General features: G+C 54.7%; 2 protein-coding genes across 4 annotated transcripts in view; one reads left to right on the top strand and one right to left on the bottom strand.

Annotated features, from left to right (window-relative positions):
* Nucleotides 1-124: 124 nt before the first annotated feature.
* On the top strand, nucleotides 125-7,751 carry FAM131A (family with sequence similarity 131 member A). 3 transcript variants are annotated; one of them, XM_074189604.1, is made up of 7 exons: nucleotides 125-233; nucleotides 763-823; nucleotides 1,422-1,564; nucleotides 2,529-2,622; nucleotides 3,688-3,870; nucleotides 4,003-4,131; nucleotides 5,697-7,751. In XM_074189604.1, the coding sequence occupies exons 4-7, from the start codon at nucleotides 2,553-2,555 to the stop codon at nucleotides 6,164-6,166; spliced, it is 852 nt and encodes a 283-aa protein (XP_074045705.1). In that variant the 5' UTR covers nucleotides 125-233; nucleotides 763-823; nucleotides 1,422-1,564; nucleotides 2,529-2,552; the 3' UTR covers nucleotides 6,167-7,751. The 3 variants fall into 3 exon arrangements, with proteins under 3 accessions (XP_074045705.1, XP_074045707.1, XP_074045704.1); XM_074189606.1 differs by lacking the exons at nucleotides 125-233; nucleotides 763-823 and adding an exon at nucleotides 981-1,089; XM_074189603.1 differs by lacking the exons at nucleotides 125-233; nucleotides 763-823; nucleotides 1,422-1,564; nucleotides 2,529-2,622 and adding an exon at nucleotides 2,629-3,062.
* The window catches only part of CLCN2 (chloride voltage-gated channel 2), a 23,698-nt gene continuing 12,995 nt past the window's right edge, over nucleotides 7,693-18,395 (bottom strand). The window contains exons 16-24 of the mRNA XM_074189602.1: nucleotides 17,941-18,074; nucleotides 16,447-16,619; nucleotides 15,491-15,608; nucleotides 15,212-15,285; nucleotides 14,987-15,046; nucleotides 14,838-14,876; nucleotides 14,639-14,743; nucleotides 8,435-8,521; nucleotides 7,693-8,267 (exon numbers count right to left, since the gene is read on the bottom strand). Of these exons, the coding sequence (XP_074045703.1) occupies nucleotides 8,073-8,267; nucleotides 8,435-8,521; nucleotides 14,639-14,743; nucleotides 14,838-14,876; nucleotides 14,987-15,046; nucleotides 15,212-15,285; nucleotides 15,491-15,608; nucleotides 16,447-16,619; nucleotides 17,941-18,074 (985 nt within the window). The 3' untranslated portion in view covers nucleotides 7,693-8,072. The remainder of the gene's footprint in view (nucleotides 8,268-8,434; nucleotides 8,522-14,638; nucleotides 14,744-14,837; nucleotides 14,877-14,986; nucleotides 15,047-15,211; nucleotides 15,286-15,490; nucleotides 15,609-16,446; nucleotides 16,620-17,940; nucleotides 18,075-18,395) is intronic.

The following is an 18,395-nucleotide window of genomic DNA, read 5'->3' as shown; positions in this document are numbered from 1 at the left end:
GCGGACAGCGGCCGCCGGCCCGGCCCCTCCCCGGCCGTGACGTCACGCCGCGCCCGCCCCCCCCGCCGGCGTCACGGCCCGCCCCCCGCGCACTCCCCTCCCCCTCTGGCGCGGCGGCGGCGCCTCGGCCCCTCCCTCCTGCCCTCCCTCCCGGGGCTCGGGAAGGTGACGGCCCCCGCCCAGCCTCGCGGGGCCCCCGGCCATGGGCTGCGTCGGCTCCCGGAGCCCCGCCGGTAAGAGGGGGCGGGGGGCGGCCCGGCCTCTTCCCTGCGCGCTCACGGCCCGCCGGGCCCCGGGGGGCGGCCCCTCCCCCCGCCCCCGAGGGTGGGACGGGGCTCGGGAGCCCAGGGCCCCCCCAGGGCGCCGGGCCGGGCCCCCCGGCCTCGGGCCATGCTGGGACCTGTAGTGCCCCCGGGCGGGCCCCCGGAGCCGGGCCTGCTGGCCGCCGGGCCTGCTGGCCTCCGGGCCGGGGCCCCCACTCTGCTCTCCTTGGGGGGCGACGGCGGGGGGCCGGGGCTCTGGGTCCCGATGGGTCATCCGCGGGGGCGCGGGCGGCCGGGGCCCCGCAGCCCTTGCTCTCCCCCAGGCCGCCGGGGCCCCACTGGACTGCAGGGGCCCCGAGCTGGCGGCCTCCGGGCACCCCGGCACCTCCGCGCGGCGCCGGGCACGGGGTGGGCTGACCTTGGAGGCCGCCCCCCGCAGCTGGGGGCCCCCCGCGGAGGGCAAGGGGCCGTAACCTTGCGTCTCCCTTCTGGCCGCCAGCGATCCTGGGGAGCGCCCGCCGGCCGAGGCTCGGGGAAGGACGCGGCTGCTGCGGCCAGAGGTGAGTCCCGGGCCGGCCCCAGCCCCCCGCCCCCCGCTCCCCGCCCCCCGCCCCCCGCCCCCCGCAGCGGCAGCCGCCAAGTGCTCTGGGCGTGAATCCGAGTGTGGCTTGTGAGAGGGGAGGGAGCTGGTCCCGAGCCAGCCGCGGGGACGGGAGGAAGCGCATCCACAGAGCTGGGCTGCGGGCTCCGGGAAACATGGCCGGGATCTCCGTGTGGGGCCTGAGCGTGTCCGTGGCGGCTCTCCGCAACAGAAGGAGGAGGCATGGTGGGCCGCCCGGCGGGGCGCGGCCGGGGCGCCTCGGGGCACGGGGTTGGGGAGCCGGGGGGCAGGAGCCCGGTGCCGGGCTGCTGAGATGGGCAGGAAGGTGGCCCCTGCGGAGTGGAGAAGTTGGAAGAGGGGACGGGTCTGGGGGGGCAGAGGGCAGCCTGCCTCGGAGGAAGGGTGTTTCGGGGCCCAGGAGCCCTCCGCAGGGGCTCTCTTTTGGCCCAAGAGGAGACGAGGCTCGGTGGAAAGGGTGAGGCGGAGGCGGTTAGGAAAGCTGGAAGAGAAGACGCGGAGGAGAGAGATGCCCTGACTGATCGGCCTTCCCTCCCCAGTGGCTGCTGACCCCAAGTGGGGCGCGGAGTGGATAGAGCTGCCCGGAGTCCTGGGGCTGCCCCCCAGGCAGCCTGCGAGGACCCTGCTTGGGTGGAGCCGACCCTCCTACCCGCCATCCGTGGACAGCCAGGACTCATCCGAGGTGCCGGGTTCCTTCTGTTGGGGGTGGGGGCGTGGGGGCAATGGGACTGGGAATCGGGGGCAGAGCACCCACTTCTTCCTGGTGAGGGGGGGTCCCGCAGCCCTGTAAAGCCAGACCTCCTCCTTTTCTTTTCCCTGTCTCTTTCTCTCTTCCCCTCCCCCTCCCCACAAATATAGGGGTACCTTTCTTGGCAAACGTCTTCTCCCAGACCCCACGCCCCCGCTCCTGGCATACCAGCCCCACCAGGGCTGACGTCAGTGCATCCCTGATGGTATCCGGGGAGACTGTTCCATGGTGATCTGTTGCCATGGAGATGTACACCTTGTCTCAGGCAGCCGGCAGCTCGGAGCTCTGGGAGGGAACGTGGATGGGGTTCGTGGCAGGGCTAGAGGCTGACGAGGACCACAGGCTTGCTGCTCTCCCCCGCCCCTTCGTTGGGCTTTCGGGTTCTGGCTTCCCTCGGAGGTCACTGGCACTGGCCAGGTGCCGTCTGGGGCCAGCTGGCCTTGAGGTTGGGGCCCAGGCACAAAGAGCCCAATGGCGCTGGGGGCAGGCTACCCCCACCCCGTGTGTGAAGTGAAAAATCGGCTGGGAGCGAGAGTCCAGGGTGGCCGTTCCCTGCTGAACCCTGCTGCTGCCCTGCTCCCTCCGAGCTCTTGGCAAACCTTACTAAGCTATAAGAACGACATACGTGGCGATTGCTGTGTCTCAGGGAAGCCCTTGTCCCCCCCCCCCCCCACTCCCCATCTTTCTCCCTGGGTGACCTCCTTACTCTGCCGGTGGCTGACGCCTTGCAGAACCAGTCCCACTTGGGTCAAACCTGAACTTCAACTTGACTCCTTTGATTCTTCCCAGAAGCCACGGGAAGGTAGTACTGCCAGGCCGTGCCCTGGAGCAGCTGGGGTGTAACTCCTGGGGAGGGGGAGCTAGCTGACCCCCCACTGTGCTGCCTCCTTAATCTCAGGTGAATGTTGAAGACACTGTCGAAATGCTTCCCAAGTCCCGGAGAGCACTCACCATTCAGGAGATTGCTGCCCTGGCCCGCTCTTCCCTGCACGGTATGACCCCCTCCTCTTCCCCTACCTGCCACCCCTCATCCCAGCCCGCACAGAGCTCAGAGTCAGCACCCTCCGAAGTCAGCTAGGCCAAGAGTTCCCCTCCCCACTGGCCCCCTCTGAGTGCGCCTAGTGACTGGCCCTAGCGTGTCCACGTCCTGTGCGTCCACTCCTTGTGGATCAGTTGATCTGTCCTTCCTTTCTCTCCCCCAGAGGGGGGACTCCTGAACTTGGGGACCCTCCTCAGCCTTCTCTTCGACCGGACTATAGGGAAAGAGTTCTGTGTGGTCCCTGTCATGGGGCCGTATCATTTCTGGTGAGATGCTGCAGAAATCCTTCCTTTTCTTCCCTGTGTCTTCCCAGATGCTTCCAAAACCTCCTTTCCCTCCCCTCCCCTCCTTTGGATGAACCAGCGGCCCCTCCGTGCAAACAGGCAGACATATGTGCGTGGATGTGCGTACACCCACTGCCTCATGGTGTACTGGGAAACATGCTGAATTTGGATTCAGGAGACCTGGCTTTGATTCTCAGCTCTTCTGCTTCCTACCCGGGTGACCTTGAACAAGTGATTGGCACAGGGTTGGAGATCAGGGGCTGGAAGATACCTAAGAGGCCCTCTAGTTCAAACTCTTCATTTTTACAGAGGAAGAAGCTGAGACCTAGGGAGGGAAGGGGACTTGGCCAAGGTCACATGAATAATAAACCTTAGCGGTGGGACTAGAACTCAGGTTCTTTCCATTGTGCCATGCTGCCAATACCATTTTATTTACCCATCTGTAAGAAGGACTGCAACCATTTGATCTTTGAGGTCTCTTCAGCTGTAAGTCTGTGATGCTTTCACATCTCTAAGCCTCAGTTTTCTTATATTTAAAATGAGGGGACCACTAGGGTCCTTTCTAGTTCTAACTCTTAGTTTTCTGAACCTCAGTTTGCCCATCTGTAAGATAGGAGGGTCAGACTAGTTGACCTCTAATGGCTTTTCCAGCTCCAATAACCATCCTCATTGCCTTTGGGAACATATTCCTAGCATACTTCCCTCATCAAGAGCACCCTCTTCTCATCCCTTAGGAATTTCCCAAGTGGTGAAGGACCACGTGACTAAGCCTACCGCCATGGCTCAGGGTCGAGTAGCCCACCTCATTGAATGGAAGGGTTGGAGTAAGCCCAGAGACTCACCTTCAGCCCTGGAATCTGCCTTCTCCTCCTACTCGGACCTCAGTGAGGGGGAACAGGAAGCTCGGTTTGCAGCAGGTGAGTCCTGGGGTCTGAGTGACATGGTGGTCCATCCTCTTTGCCCCCCGTGCCCCCAGCCCCCCACCCCATCCCTTCCACTCAGTTTGATATTGTGGTGAATCATGGTGCTCCTCCCTCTCCCCAACCCAGGGGTGGCAGAGCAGTTCGCCATTGCAGAAGCCAAGCTTCGGGCGTGGTCCTCCATGGATGGGGAGGACTCCACAGATGAATCCTATGATGAGGACTTTACTGCAGGAGCTGACAGCCCCCAACCCACAGGTTAGCAAAGAACAATAATTCTCCTTCCCTTTGGGACAATGGAAAGACAATTGCCTTTGGAGTCAGAGGCCTGGCTTCACATTCCTTACTGTGTGATCCCAGTTTATCCACTTGTGGGTAACCTCTGTGGCGCCTTTCGGTTCTAGAAGTCATTTCCTAAGTTACGTTCCTTATAACTTCTCTGGACCTCGGTTTCCTCCTCCATAAACTGAGGGGATTGGACTAGAGGCCCCCAAGGTCCCTTCCGTTTTTGCTCCCATCACTTCACTGGGGAGGTAAGACTGGCGGACACATCACTCTTCCTTCTGCTCTGGGGATGCTAACTCCATGTGATGGAGGGCCACTCCTGTGAGGGAGGATTCTGTCAGCCACCAGAAGGATAATGAGATTCCGTGGAAGGAACTTGGGGGGGAGGCATATAATATTCATCTTGGAGAAGAAAAGCCTGAAAGGATGGCTGGGTTGGGTAGATTGGCAAAGATGCAGATTTAGTTTGAATGTCAGGAAAAAGTTGCTAAGAAATAGAGCTCGGGTTCCAAATTCTCCATCACTGGAGGCAGGGCATGAAGGCAGCCGGAGATTCTCTTTCTGGGGAGGCTTTCAAGGGGATTCCCTAAATGGACACTTGTTGGACCCACCCAGGGTAGGTAACTTCCACCCTGAGCATTTGTTAATTCTGTGGAGTGAGGATCCAACTTGAGAGACTGATGAGGAGAGAACCTACCTCAGACTCAGGAAGACCCGTTAGTGGTGTGACCCGAGGCAAGCTGCTTAGCCCTGTCTGAGGTTGCCTCAATCAGGTCTCAGAGACTGTACATTACAGATTGAATGGAGGGCATTTCCTAACTAGATCCTCCCAACCCAAATGGGGCTGAGAGGCCTGGGCCTTCTCTCCAGGAAGCAAATCACTGCATCTTCCTGTGCCTCAGTATCCTCATCTGTACAACGAGGACTGGATGATCTCCACTCATCCTTACAGCTCCAAGTCTCTGACCATATGGCATGAGGGGCAAATGATCAGTTCAGGAATTGTCCCCCCCTTTCCTCCCAAGCCCCTGGCCAGATTCCTCCCAAGCCCAGAAATTTCTCTGACGATCCCTTTCCTCAGAGGCCTCCCTTTTTCTCTGTGAAGGGTCTGGCTCCATTCCTCTTCTCCCCTCCCCTCCCCTCGCCTCCGGGGCAGGCTGCCTGCCAGGTGACTCCAGTTGAAAAATGGGACAGATAGCTCAGGGCTGAGCTGGGGATGGAGAGGACCCAGGCAAACAGGAAGAGCACCGCACTGAGCTTGGCAACCCCGCACTCCATCCCCTTGGCATTCCCGGCTGGCTGGCAGCTGGGCCTTGTCAAGGTGGGCCCGAGCTCAGCTGGGGCTTCTCGGCTGGGGCCTGTGGCTCTGCTCCGAGGCTCTGCTTTGTCCATTTGTTCTCCACCAGCCTCATCGAGGCAGTAGCATCCTAGAGGGTAGCCGGGCTCTTGGGTATGGCTCTTGGCTTCTCCTGGTGCCACCTTGGTCCCTAAGCTGGGGAGTGTGACCCGGTTGACCCCTTTCTCCTCCTGTTCTCCAGACCTAGCTGGGCAGCTGGGGCCACATCTCCAGGACCTCCTCACTGGGCGGCGCTATTCGCGACCATTCCGTCAAGGCTCCTGCGACCCAGAGACCGAGTCCTCGCAGACCGTGTCTCCAGAGACCCTGTGCTCCAGCCTGTGCAGCCTGGAGGACGGGCTGCTGGGCTCCCCGGCCCATCTGGCCACCAAGCTGCTCACCGAAGAGCTTCTCCTCGCCAAACTGCCCCCAAGCAGGGAAAGTGCCTTCCAGAGCCTGGGCCCCCTGGAGCGCCGGGACTCGCTCTATTCTGTGTCCTACACAGAGTCCTGCCTGTCGCCTGCCGAGGATGAGCCCATAGCCTGCAAGGACTGCCAGCCGCTGTGCCCCCCACCCGGGGGCAGTTGGGAGTTGCGGCGGAAAGTATCCGACGTGGCCTCCTCGGGGGTGGTGTCCCTGGAGGAGACGGAGGCTGAGCCCGAGGAACAGTGAACTGAAAGCCATGGTGGCTGATGGCATGCTTTCCTTGGCCTTGGCCTTGGCTGGGGGGCAGGGCCCTCCACGCCCTGGCCTGGCTCGGGGCCACCTCCAGTGGGGGAGGCAGGAGGCTTCCGGGCTCAGCACCAGCGCCCAGGTGGCTCCCAGGAGGCTCCCACTCCTCCATTGTCTGTTTTGCATGAAAGTGTTTGGAGAGGAGGCGGGGGGCTGGGGGCCAGGGGCGCATGTTCTGCCCTGCCTCCTGGGGGACCCCTGGAGGCATCGCTCCAGCTGGGGCAGTCATGTCCGTGTTCTTAAGACAAAACACAAAGTTGTTTCACATACCTCCTCTTCCCCTCCGCCCTTCCCCAGAGAGAGAGGTGACTCCCCCAAGGGGGGTACTTCTCCCCACCGGGACTGTTCTCCAGGAGAAAGAGAAGGATCTCTTCTCTCCATGCTCCTTCCCCCTGGCCCCACCCAGCCCCCTGCCCTCGTTTTCTTCTCCCTCCCCACTTCAAATGCTGTGCTTGAGTGAGTGACCACCCCCCACAGCTGGGCCGGCTCCCTCCCTCCCTCCCTCCCGGCCTCTGGCACTGGAGGACGGAGGGCCCCCAGCCCAGTTGGGTTCGTGTTGTCTCATGCTCTGTGCTTGGAGGCTGTGCTTCTCATCTTTGCTAAATCTTTCCCCCCCGAGAAATGGGGTTTCTGGTCTATTCTTTCAATCTGGGCCCTACCCTGGAGGGGAGACAAACCGCCAGTTGGCCCTGCCAGCCCTCATCTCCTTTTCTCCTCTCAGTCATAGAGACAGCACCTCAGATCTGGTGCCAGATTCTGCCCTGGATGCTTAACTTCCTGTAGGAATGACCTTGGCCAAGTCATTTCACCCCTGGGCCTCAGTTTCCTCCCCTGTAAAAGGAGGGGTTAGACTAGACGGATCTTACGTCTCCTCCAGTTCTAAACCTGGATCTCCTGAGTTTTTTGCCCCCATTTCCTTTTCTCTGCCTCTGCCCCTTCCTCCACCATCCTACCCTCCCTCCATTCAGTTTTGTATCCTTGTGGGGCCCTGGCTCCTATTCTCCTCCTCACCTCATTTCCTCTTTCTCCTGTCTTGAAGGCACCCTGGGGATGGGGACTAGGGGAGTAGACCCCCTGTACCTCTCCTTCCCGTCTTCCATCCCTGAGCAATTCCAGCAAATGAAACTGGGGGGAAAGTAACGTGTGGGGCAAAGTCCTGAGCTGGGAAACTTCATCCAGGGTCTGAGGAGGGCAGGGGCTGGAAGGAGTGAAATCTTGTGTCTAAGGGCTAGAGTTGGACCAAGAGTGACTGGAACCTCAGCCAGCTGGGAGGGTGTCCCCTTGGGGAAGAGTGGTCCCAGGAAAGGTGGACATGAGCTTGGGCTTCCACCTGGAGCCCATGGCTGGGCCAGGGCATCACTGGTAGGTGTCCAAGGACAGAAAGGCAGACCAGGCCCTGGAGGCATGGCACTGAGATTGTGGCCAGGGTAAGGGCATGGGGACAGACATTCCAGACTTGAGTGGCTCATTAGGGGTTTATTTTGTTCTATTTAAGAATCTGTTTTATTAAATTAATATAAAAATCTTTGTAAATCTCTATGTACATCTGGTCCCTGGAGATTCCAGGACGTCCCCCATTCCAGTCCTGTTCTACAGGAGAGGAGCAGCAGCTGGGCAGCCCTGGTCCCTCCTCTGCCCGCTCATAGCCCAGATCCCAGGTGGAGATACCCAGGGCGCAGCTGGCAGCTCCAGTCCGGTGGGGAGGGGAGGGCACCTAGCCGGGAGACTGCTGGGACTTGTGCCTGCTTGGTCCCATGGGTGTCCCAGAAGAGAATCTGGTTCCAGACTGCAGCAGGTGCTTCGGGGCAGGCTGGTGTCCAAGGAGATGCAGATGTCCCCACCACACTCACTGGCACTTGTCATCGCTGTCCGAGGGGCTGCCTTCATGGGGCGTGTTATGGCGAGGGCGCCGGCCCCACAGGGAGTGCACTTCCGTGGTTTCTGTGTCACTGCTGCTGGTGGCGCTGTCTCGGAAGCTGGCCAGTGGTGGCCTGACTTTCACTCCCTGGGCCGTGACAGATCCCTCGATGGCTTTCCGAAGCTGAAAAGGGGACACAGAGAGCTGTCGAGGGAGGGGAAGGAGGAGAAGCAACTTCTTTTCAAGGCTCTATTAGGTGAGACTGACTGGGTATTAGTGGGGCTTTTTTTTGGGGGGGGGTAAAGGAAACAGGAAGGTAGCCCTTGGCCTCCCTCTAGATTGTCCCTCACCTCCTTAAGCGTGACGATGCCAATGAGTCGGCCGATACTGGTGACATAAGCGTGGTCCACTCCCAGTAGTGAGAAGATGGTGTGAGTCTACAGGGGGTGAACAGGAGAATTAATCTTAGGGAAACTTGGCCCAAAGGTTTTGCAGGAGGAATCCCCTCCTGCAAAGAAGGCCCACGGGATTAGGGGGAAGGACTCGGTTGTCCAGCTCAGCCTCACGGAGCAGCGCAGCTGCTCTAATTTCCCCATCTGGAAGATCATCCAAGATAGGAACACAGACCTAGAGGACTGGACTTTCTAGGTCACAACCTCTCACACTCTTAGTAAAACCAATTCAGCACTGTTGTCAGAAAATGTGTCCATCTAGTCTTTATTCACATGCTGCAAGTTAGCCTGGGTTCCATTGTTCTCCTTAGGGGAAATGGGCTCTTCATTATGAGATTTTCACTGGTGCAATCCTATAGCTTTATTGCAATCCTATAGCTTTATTTTCTTGCTCTATTTTTTTTTACTCATGGCTCCTATCTCTTCATTCATTCATTCATTCATTTCGACAAACATTAGATTCTTACTACCAGCCAGGCACTGGGGGGGGGCAGTATGTTTCCCTCTGATCCTCTCTGTCCCCCCTTTTTAAAAATAAATCCTAGGGGGCAGTTGGCAGTGGATAGAGCACCAGCCCTGGAGTCAGGAGGACCTGACTTCAAATCCAGCCTCAGACACTTAATAATGACCTAGCTGTGTGACCCTGGGCAAGTCATTTAACCCATTGCCTTGCAAAAACAAAAAAAAATTAAAAATTCATTCTTTTTTTAAGTTACCAGTTCAAGACCTTGGGAGAATCATTTGTACTTTCTAAGCATCAGTTTCCTCCACTGTAAAATGATGGAATTGGATTTCATTTCTATTCATTTTACAGAGGAAGAAAGCTGACTTTATCATGAGAGAAGCCAGGAGTCAGGAATCATGTCCTCCCCAAAGCTCCTAGCTAGACTGGACCTCTGGCCACCTGGTCTAACCCTGACAGCTCAGTCCCCTTGGGGGCTTTGCTCGACATTCATTCCAAATTGATCTCTTGGCAACTTCCTCCCATTTGTTGCTGTTGGTTCTGCCCTTTGGGGCCAAGCAGAAGAAAATTCAATTTTTTTTCTCCCACAGAACAGCTCTTCAAATGCTTGATGACATCTCCAAATCTTCTCCAGGCTTAATAAATATTGCCATTTCCTTCAACTGATCTTTTTATAAACTTGAACTTGAGACTCCTCAGTATTATGATTACTCCTTTGGATACCCTCCAATGGGCACCTTTTAGGATACTTGGTGGTGCCCCGAACCAAATGCAATGCTCCAAATAATGTTTGACTAGGGACGAGGATGGCGTTTACATCCTTTCCCTGGTCTGTGATACTCCATCTCTCTTGATGTTGTCTAAGACTGTATTCAATTTTTTCTCCTCGGTTTCCATATCACATCATTGATGTATATTGAACTTAGGGTTTGCTAAAACCCACAGATCCATTTCCTTTGCTATTCAGTCATGCCTCTCGCATCTTGTATTTGTGAACACATTGGCATTTTTTGTTTTAACTCAAATGCAAGACTTTGCCCTTATGCCTATTCAATTTCAAGTTAATAGAGTAGACCTGCAATTCTATCCTGATGAGATGTTTTGGATCCTGATGCAGCTGCCCAATATGGGAGCATCTTCCCTGCTTTTGGGACATTTATAAACGATCTGCATTATTTCAACATCTTTATCTGAGACACTAGGCAAACTTCAAATGCACAGGGCCAGGGCCCAGATGTCTGAGACGCTCCCCTAGGGTTTCCTTCCAAAGTGACAGAGCCATTAATGACTCCCTTTGGGTCCAGTCATTCAAGTGCCGAGTCTACCTAAATGTACTATCAGCTTTACCTTCACTTTTCCATCTTTTTCTCAAGAATTAGCCTAAGATACTTTGCCGAACACTGTTAAAAGTCAGACAAACTGTATTTGCAGCATTTCTCTGCTCTACCAATCTAACAACTCTGTCAAAAAAGGAAATGAGTCGTCTGACATGGCTCTGTGTGTGTGTGTGTGTGTGTGTGTGTGTAAGGCAATGAGGTTAAGTGACTTGCTCAAGGATACACAGCTAGTAGGTATCAAGTGTCTGATTCTGGACTTGAATTCAGGTCCTCCTGACTCCAGGGCCGGTGCTCTATCCACTGCACCACCTAGCTGCCCCAGCATGACTCAATCTTAACGAAGTTAGACTGACTTTGTGAACATTGCTTCCTTTTCTAGATCTTCCTAGAGCATCCTTTTAATATTATATCTAAGAAATTTTTTCTTCTGGGAATCAAGTCAAACTTAAAGACTGGTAGTGTACAGACCCTTTCCCCTTTTTTCTTTTTTTCAAGGTAATGGGGTTAAGTGACTTGCCCAAGGTCACACAGCTAGGTAATTTGTGTCTGAGGTCACATTTGAACTCAGGTCCTCCTGATTCCAGGGCCGGCACTCTACCCACTGTGCTATCTAGCTGCTTCCCCTTTTTCAAAAATTGGTCTTGGAGTCAGAAAACATGGGTTCAAGCCCCCACTTTGCTGCTCTGTTCTAACCAAGTGACTTTGAGTCACTTACCCACTTGTAACCTCATTTTCCTCATCTGTTCAATGGGGATATTCCCTGCACTGCCTGTTTCATTAGGTTGTTGCGAGGAAAGCATTTTGTAAACTGTAAAGCACCCTAGAATGCTGTGGCATTGACAAGGCTGCTCTTTGCTTGTGGTCCACTGTTCCCTGTAGATCATTTTTCATTGTTCTCAGGCTTCAACAGTCCATCACCAGCTTTGATTTATTATTTGTTTCTTCTTACACAATTTTCTGGAGAGAAGATTGGATCAGGAGCTGGGAATCTTGGGTTTCTGCTACTTACTAGCAGTGATAGGCAAGTCTCTTGTCTTTCTGGGGTTCAGTTCCCTCAATAATAAAATGAAGGGGTTGGAGCGGGTATCTAGAGGACCCTCTAGCTCTAACCTAACTTATGCAAGAAGTCTTCCCTTGTTTTCCAGCTAGAAGTGACCTTGTCCCCTGAAACTTCTCACAGGCAACCTGGCTGGGCCTCCTGTATTGTCCTGTCTGTGTGTGTATCTTGACCACTCCTTTTAGACTGTAAGCTCAAGGAGGGCAGGTATATCACTTCTGCACTCCAACTGCCCCCCATAGTGCCCTGCAGGCAGACAATTAATCTGTGTTTCTTGAATTAAATGGAACCAGAGGTGAATCTGGAAGGTGTCTCTCTGCCTCTGTCAGCTTCTTGCCTTGGTTCTGGGAAGGGTTTGTAGACATGATGTTGGGGCCCCCAAAGGACAGTGGAATGGGAGGCAGGGCATGTGAGTTCTGATCCTGACTGGCACTGATGAAGAGCATCAGTTAGTCAACCAGCATTTATTAAATACCTACTGTATATCCAGCCCAGAGTTAACTATCAAGAGTGATCTCTAGGTCCATCTCACGGAGGAGATAAGAGAATCTGGGTTCAAATTCTGCCTCTGATGAGAATGCCCTGGGGGGCCAACTAGTCTGAAAACATGGCCCTGGGTTAGATGGCCTCGGAGGTCCTTCCACCTCCAGATTCATGATTCTCTGATACATTGCCCCTATGCTCCCTGGGCCTCAGTTTCCTCTTCCGTAAAATGAAGGGAAGGACTTTTGAGGTCAGCTCTGAATCTAAGCCACTTCCCATACCCATCTCAGCAGCAATTTTCTCATCTCTGAAATTGGGCACAGTCACAGCCTTGATATTATTGGAAGGATCGGATGGAGTCATCTTTGTAAAGGGCTTAGCACAGTGCATACAGTAGGCACTTAATGTGTTTCCTTCATTTTCTTTTCTGAGCCTTGGCTTCCTCATCTGTAGAATGAGAGGAACTCAAAGGTCCCTTCCAGCTCTGGGCCTATGACTGGAAGAACAGAAAATTATCCCATTTTACAGAGAGGGAAACTGAGTCTCAGAGTGGGGGAGTGATTTGGTACAGCTAGTAGATGTCAGTGGTAGGATTTGAACCCGGGTGTCTCCTGACTCCAAGCCCAAGCCCTGACTCTCTGTTCAGTATGTATGACATATGGCTTCACTTTTTAGGCTTCCATTTCTAGCCACAAAATAGCAACGATAAGACTGCCAATACCTATCTCTGAAAGTGTGGGAAGGCAGTGTGGTACAGGGGAAAGGGCATTGGCTCTGGACCTGGCTTCAAATCCTCAGGCACTTCTTAGTTTTTGAGTGGCCTTGGTGAGTCACTTAACTTTTTGCGGGGATCCTCAGTTTACTCACCACTAAAATGAGGGAGTCAGACCACATAAGCTAAGATCCCTTCCAACTCTAGGTCTATGATCCTAGGGTCTGAGCCTCAGTTTACTCACCTGTAAAATACGAGAGTTGGACTGGGTAACTTGTGAAGTTGTTCCACCTGTTGAGTACTATGTTGACCTGACCTTGCAAGTGAGGCTGGAGAGGGGGCAGAAGGAGCTCAGCCCCAGAAGTCCCCAACTCTCTAGGCTCGTCCCCTTCTTCTTTTCCTTCGGCTCCTAAGTCTTTCCCTAGATGTTTGTGGATGGATGGCTCATCCTTTTCCACCCAAGGGGGAGGGGGCAGCTTGTGACCATGGAGAAGGCCCCAGGCATGGTGCTCAGAGGTCTGGCCTCCAGCCAACTCGAACCTCGACTTGCTCTGGGGCTTTGGGCAAGCCTCAATCCAGGCTGAACTACAATTTTCTCAATTGTAAAAACAAAGATGATGATAATAATTACATGGCCATCTCCTAGGGGCAAGGTGAGGATTTTGTCATTTAGTCGGTTCAGTCATGGCTGACTCTTTATGACCCCATTTAGGTTTCCTTGGCAGAGATGCTGGAGTGGTTTATCATTTTCTTTTTCAGCTTATTGGCAGATGAGGAAACCGAGACGAGCAGATTGGTGGGGTTTGAACAGCCAGTGAGTGTCTGAGGTTGGATTTGAACTCAGGACTTCCTGACTCTAGACCCAGGGCTCTGAGCATAGGGCACCATCCAGCTGGCCATGAAGTGTTCTCTATAAACTCAAAGATGGCCTCAGAAACGTGGTTGGTGATTTTACTTCCTCCCTTGCTGCTTGAGGCCGAGGCTTCAGATATCTGGACATCTCTCCTCATGGGACTCCTTGGTCTTCAATTTAGGATCCACAGGCTGAGGCTGAGCCCTGGAAGGAGCCTTAAATCTTATTCAAACCTCCCATTTTACAGAGAAGGAAACTTGAGATTTGGAAAGAAGACTTCATTTGTGGTGAGATTTGAACGGAGGACCTTTGCCTGCCCAGGCCCACTCTTTTTTGGCTCCCATTTCTTCCTGGGCTCGGGCTCAAGGGCCCCAAGGAGTCTGCCTTGTAATTGTTGGTGCTTTCTTGGCCTCGGTAGTCCTTTCTGTCAAGCCTGAATGGAGTTGGCATTGGGACCAGTCTCCTTGGCAGCAGCTTCCGGCTCTCTTCCTCCTCCTCTTTAGTTACTGCCTTTTCTTCCCCCAGATCTTTCCTGTGGAAGGAGCCTCCTGGGAGACCCTACTCAGATCGGTCTCACCTCCAAGAACTGTGCTGGGTCACATGATTGGCCTCTCTGGGGTCTTCTTCCCTCTCTGGACCCCTGGGCCCTCTCCGGCGGTCCCCCTGCTCCCTCCAGCCCAGGAGCTGTGCCCATGGGTATTCAGAGCTTCCTGTCCTCCTGGCCTTGTAGCTGTCTCCTGGGTCCTGGCAGAGCTTTCTCTCCCTCCCTCCTTTCTCTCCCTCTGGACCCAACTTCCTGGCCTTCCCCAGCTGCTTTCTCCCCCTTTGTGGTTGCCTCAGTGTTGAACTCTGTGGCCTAAATGTAATCTTGCACAAAAGCCTCCGCAGGCATCCTAGCCCAGGAGGGGCTGGGGCTGCTCCACAGGGCTGCCTGTCGACCTTGGTGGGTCCCTCTGGACCTCAGACTCCTCTTCTGCAGAATTGGGACTTGGCCCCAGCTTCCCGAAATGTCCCTTCCAGGTCTAAATAGTTGATCCTCTGATCTCTCTTTAAGCCTCTGGGGATAGAACCGGTCATGGAAGAGGAGACAGAACACTGGGGTCAGAGGTCCAGGCCCTGATGCTTGCTCAGCCTAATGCTATGCCCTTGGCCTTGGCTTCCTCAGCAATAGGAGGAGGAGTGCCCCGGGGATCCTACCTTGTGCAGAGACGTCCTCTCCACCAACTGGAAAGGGGCAGGGTCGATCTTGCAGTCACTAAAATTCACAGGCTCATCCAGTTGCTGCTCCTCCCACTCTAGAATCTGGGGAAGGGGAGATCAGGAGGTGAGGGGGGGTTCCCCAGGGCTGACCCGTCGGGGCCCAAATACATTCCCAGAAAATCCCCTGGGCCCTCACCTCTGTCGCAGTCATCTCAATGTCCAGGTCTGAGTCACTCTAGAAGGGATGAGAAGAGAAGATGGGGCTAGGAGGGGCCACCGGCTCCAGACCCCCTGCCCGCCCCCCGCTTGGGGATAAGGGACCAGGAGGAAGCAGCCAGCACTTACCGCCACAGAGATGCGGACTCTCTTCAGCTTGCGTTTTTCACATGGTTCCGACTTTTCCAACTTGGTTAGAGCCAAACCAGAGAGAAGAATGTTATGGGATGGGGGGGAGAGGAGGAGAGGGAAACTGAGCCTGGCAGCAGGGCTAGGGATCAGAGCTCAGGGGGCAGGAAGCACAGAGGTTAGACAGAGAGGGAAAGGCTGGGCAGTGGGGCACGGATGGGGTACCTCTGAGTTCCCCTCTGCCGGGGGGCTGGCGCAGAAGAGGCTCCTGAGGGCGATGCCAGCTGGCTCATGGACCCCTGAAGGACAAACATACCCCCCCCCCCAGTGAATCATTGAGGCCTCAGCTCATCTTTCCCCACCCTCATGGGGCCTGGGACCGTCCTGGTGTGGCCACCGGCATGCCAACTATGAGAGTGATCAGCATGTGGACAGAAGCCACTACAAAAGTGCTTTTCCTGTCAAAGGGATTTGGTGCTGGTGGGGAAAGGGGAGAGGACTCACCGGGGGGGCTTTCCACCCCAGAGCTTGAGGCATTGAGGGATCCTCTTTTGAGGGCAGGCTTCAGTGGCTTTCGTGGCTGCCCCCGGGGAGGAGGGAGACCCGATTCGTCAGTGCCCACCTGCAGAGGATCATAGGAACCTAGACCTGGGGGGGAAGTGACCTCAGAGCCCTTCAGACCCAACCCCCACATTGTACAGGGGGGAAACTGAGGCTCAGCATAAGTGGAGCATAAGCTGCAAAGAATGTCTGAGGTCATCAAACCCAACCCCCATATTTTACAAATAAAGGGTATTATAAAATTGGAAGGATCCTTCCTCTGAGACCTAGTCCGACTTAGAACCCCTGAGTGACAAGTGATCGTTCAGACTTTCAGCCTCCAGAGGCACGCGGCCCTTTCCTCCCATTTTGGTAGGCACCATCTTGTTTCGTCCTCTCGGTTTACATTTAAGGAAACTGTGGCTGCTGGGTTTTGTTATTGTTCGGTCACGGCCAACTCTCTGGGACCCCATTTGGGGTTTTCTTGGCAGAGATACTGAAGTGTTGCCACTTCCCTCTCCAGAACATTTTATAGATGAGGGAACTGAGGCAAACAGGGTAAAGTGACTTGCCCAGGGTCACTTAGCCAGGAAGTGTCTGAGATTGGATTTGAACTCGGGAAGACCAACCTTCTTGATTTCAACTCTAGAGTTCTGTGGACTCTTGTCAGTGTTGAGTGACACATCCCCAAATGAGGTCTACAGAGGTTCAAAATGACTTGCCCCAAAAGGAAATGACAAAGTAGGAATCCAGCCCTGGATTCATCCCTCTCTTCTCACTGTGCTGTCCCATCTGTGCATCTACAGCATCCACCCCTCTGCTCTCCCTTACTGCCCCCATAACCCCTAGGGTTCAAGTGAACCCCCTCCCTTGCCCCATCTGCTTTTGGCCCTTCGCTCTCCCCGATGGGCCTCACTCACCTGAAAGTGGACACCAGTTTCTGGGCTTTGGGAATCCTCCTGTTCTGGAGGGGGAGAGACCTGGGCAGTCCTCTGGTCCCGCTGGTACTGCCTGCGTCGGGCAGGGCTGAGTTGGGCACTGAGGAGGGCCACCACTTGGGAACGTTCTATGGAGCCCAACAGGATCATAGACTCTGGAGAGAGGAGGGGTCATGAGCATGGGGGGGGGCTTCATCTAGGGAGGCATGTTCTATCACAAATGAAGGGGCTAGGTGTCCCTTACAGGATAGGAAACTGAGGCACCAAGAGGTTAAATGATTGGTCCAGAAGAGAACTCATTGAAGAAGAAACCGAGGCACAGAGAGGCATCTAGGTCTAGAGAGACTTCCAGAGGTCACTGATGCCAACCCTCTGGTTATAAAGATGAGGAACCTCAACCCAGAGAGGAGGTCCTAGATCTGACAGAGCCTGTGTCCAAGCTGAGGTCTGATTGGGTTGTGACTTGGCTAAGCCCTCTGAGTCTCGGGTCCAGCAGAGGAACATTGGATAGTTGGCATGGCTCTCCAGAGCCCAAACCAGGTCCAAATGTCATTGGGAAACAGTTCACAAAATAAATGATAAAAATACAATCACGCCTAGGAGATCATCGTTCATGGATGGCAGAGCAGGACTTGACTTCCATAAATCCCCAGGCTAGGCCCTCAAATGTCACTGACCCTGGACAGGCTAACTGCTCGAGCCCATCAACCCTTCATCCAATTAATGCTTAAGCTTCATAGGATTCAAAAGAAACCAGACATGTTGAGAGACATGTCAAGATACTTTTTAAAAGACTCCAAATAGGGGTTCATGGACCCCAGGAGTTCTGACTCCTGTGGGAGCTCAGCTGTCCATTATTTGCAGATTAGGAAGCTGGGGTCTAAAGCCCTGAAGAGACTAGGTCAGAAAGTAAGTGGAAATGGGTTGATTTGAACTCAGGACTTTGGACTCCAAAGTCTGTGCTCTTTCCACAGCAGCCATGAAACCCACTGGGCTCGTGGGAGAGACTGAAATATGCCCAATACAAGTGGGAGAGGAGTCATTTTACCTCCACGGTCACCTGTCCACCCCAAACCCCAATAGAGTGGATGGCGGGGGCTGAACTCAGATCCTTGGTGTCTAGAACTGGGAGGAGGGAGCCTCAGTGGTCATCTGGACCAGCCCCATCATGAGGAGAAGAGAAATGGAATGACTTTGCCCAGGTTCTACAGCTGGTAAGAGGCTGAGGCAGGATTCCAACCCGGGCCTTCTGGACTTCAAGACCAGCCCCTCAATCTGAGATCACTGTCTCCTAAAGAGAAGGGGTTTCTCTTTCCCAAGGCCACATGGGTAATAAGGGTTAGAGGTAGGATTAGAACTCATGTCCACAGTTGGTAACCTGTCGTGACCAGGGAAGTAAGATAACTAAAGATGCTCTGGCAATATCTGGTTATTGCTCTTCTTATCTACCGCCACCAGACTCAGTCTTCCTGTTACCTGCAGACTCTACCAGTGCAAGGGTCCGGCCCTTGGTACGGTGTAGCGCCATCCTCAGGTCTCGGAAGGTGCTGCTAAGGGCAATGTAGGGTACATCCCGGACCATGATGTCCTCGACTCGTACCCGGTACTGCCTGGAAGACAAAGGGGAGTTGTGGCAGAGGTGGAGGCAAGGACGCCACAAGGCTTCTCCCGGCTGAGTGGGCACTGTCACTTTAGAGGGAGGGGACTCCTTGCAGATGACCTCTTCCACCACCACCCCCCATTTCACTGAGACTCAGAGAGGAGAAGGGGTTTGGCCAAGGTCACAAAGGGATGGGTGGGATTCGAACCCTGGGATCTCTCCCTCCTGAGCTGGGGCTCTTTTTCAGAGCATGCTGCCTCAGGAACTTGCTGGAAACACCTGGGACCTTGATAGCCTGGGGTAGGTAGGAGCTTTGCCCAGGAAGCTCCTT

Source organism: Macrotis lagotis, chromosome 5 (genome assembly GCF_037893015.1).
Source record: "Macrotis lagotis isolate mMagLag1 chromosome 5, bilby.v1.9.chrom.fasta, whole genome shotgun sequence".
Lineage (NCBI taxonomy): Eukaryota > Metazoa > Chordata > Mammalia > Peramelemorphia > Peramelidae > Macrotis > Macrotis lagotis.
Note: the sequence above shows the minus strand (reverse complement) of the source record. Positions and strands in the feature narration are given on the sequence as shown.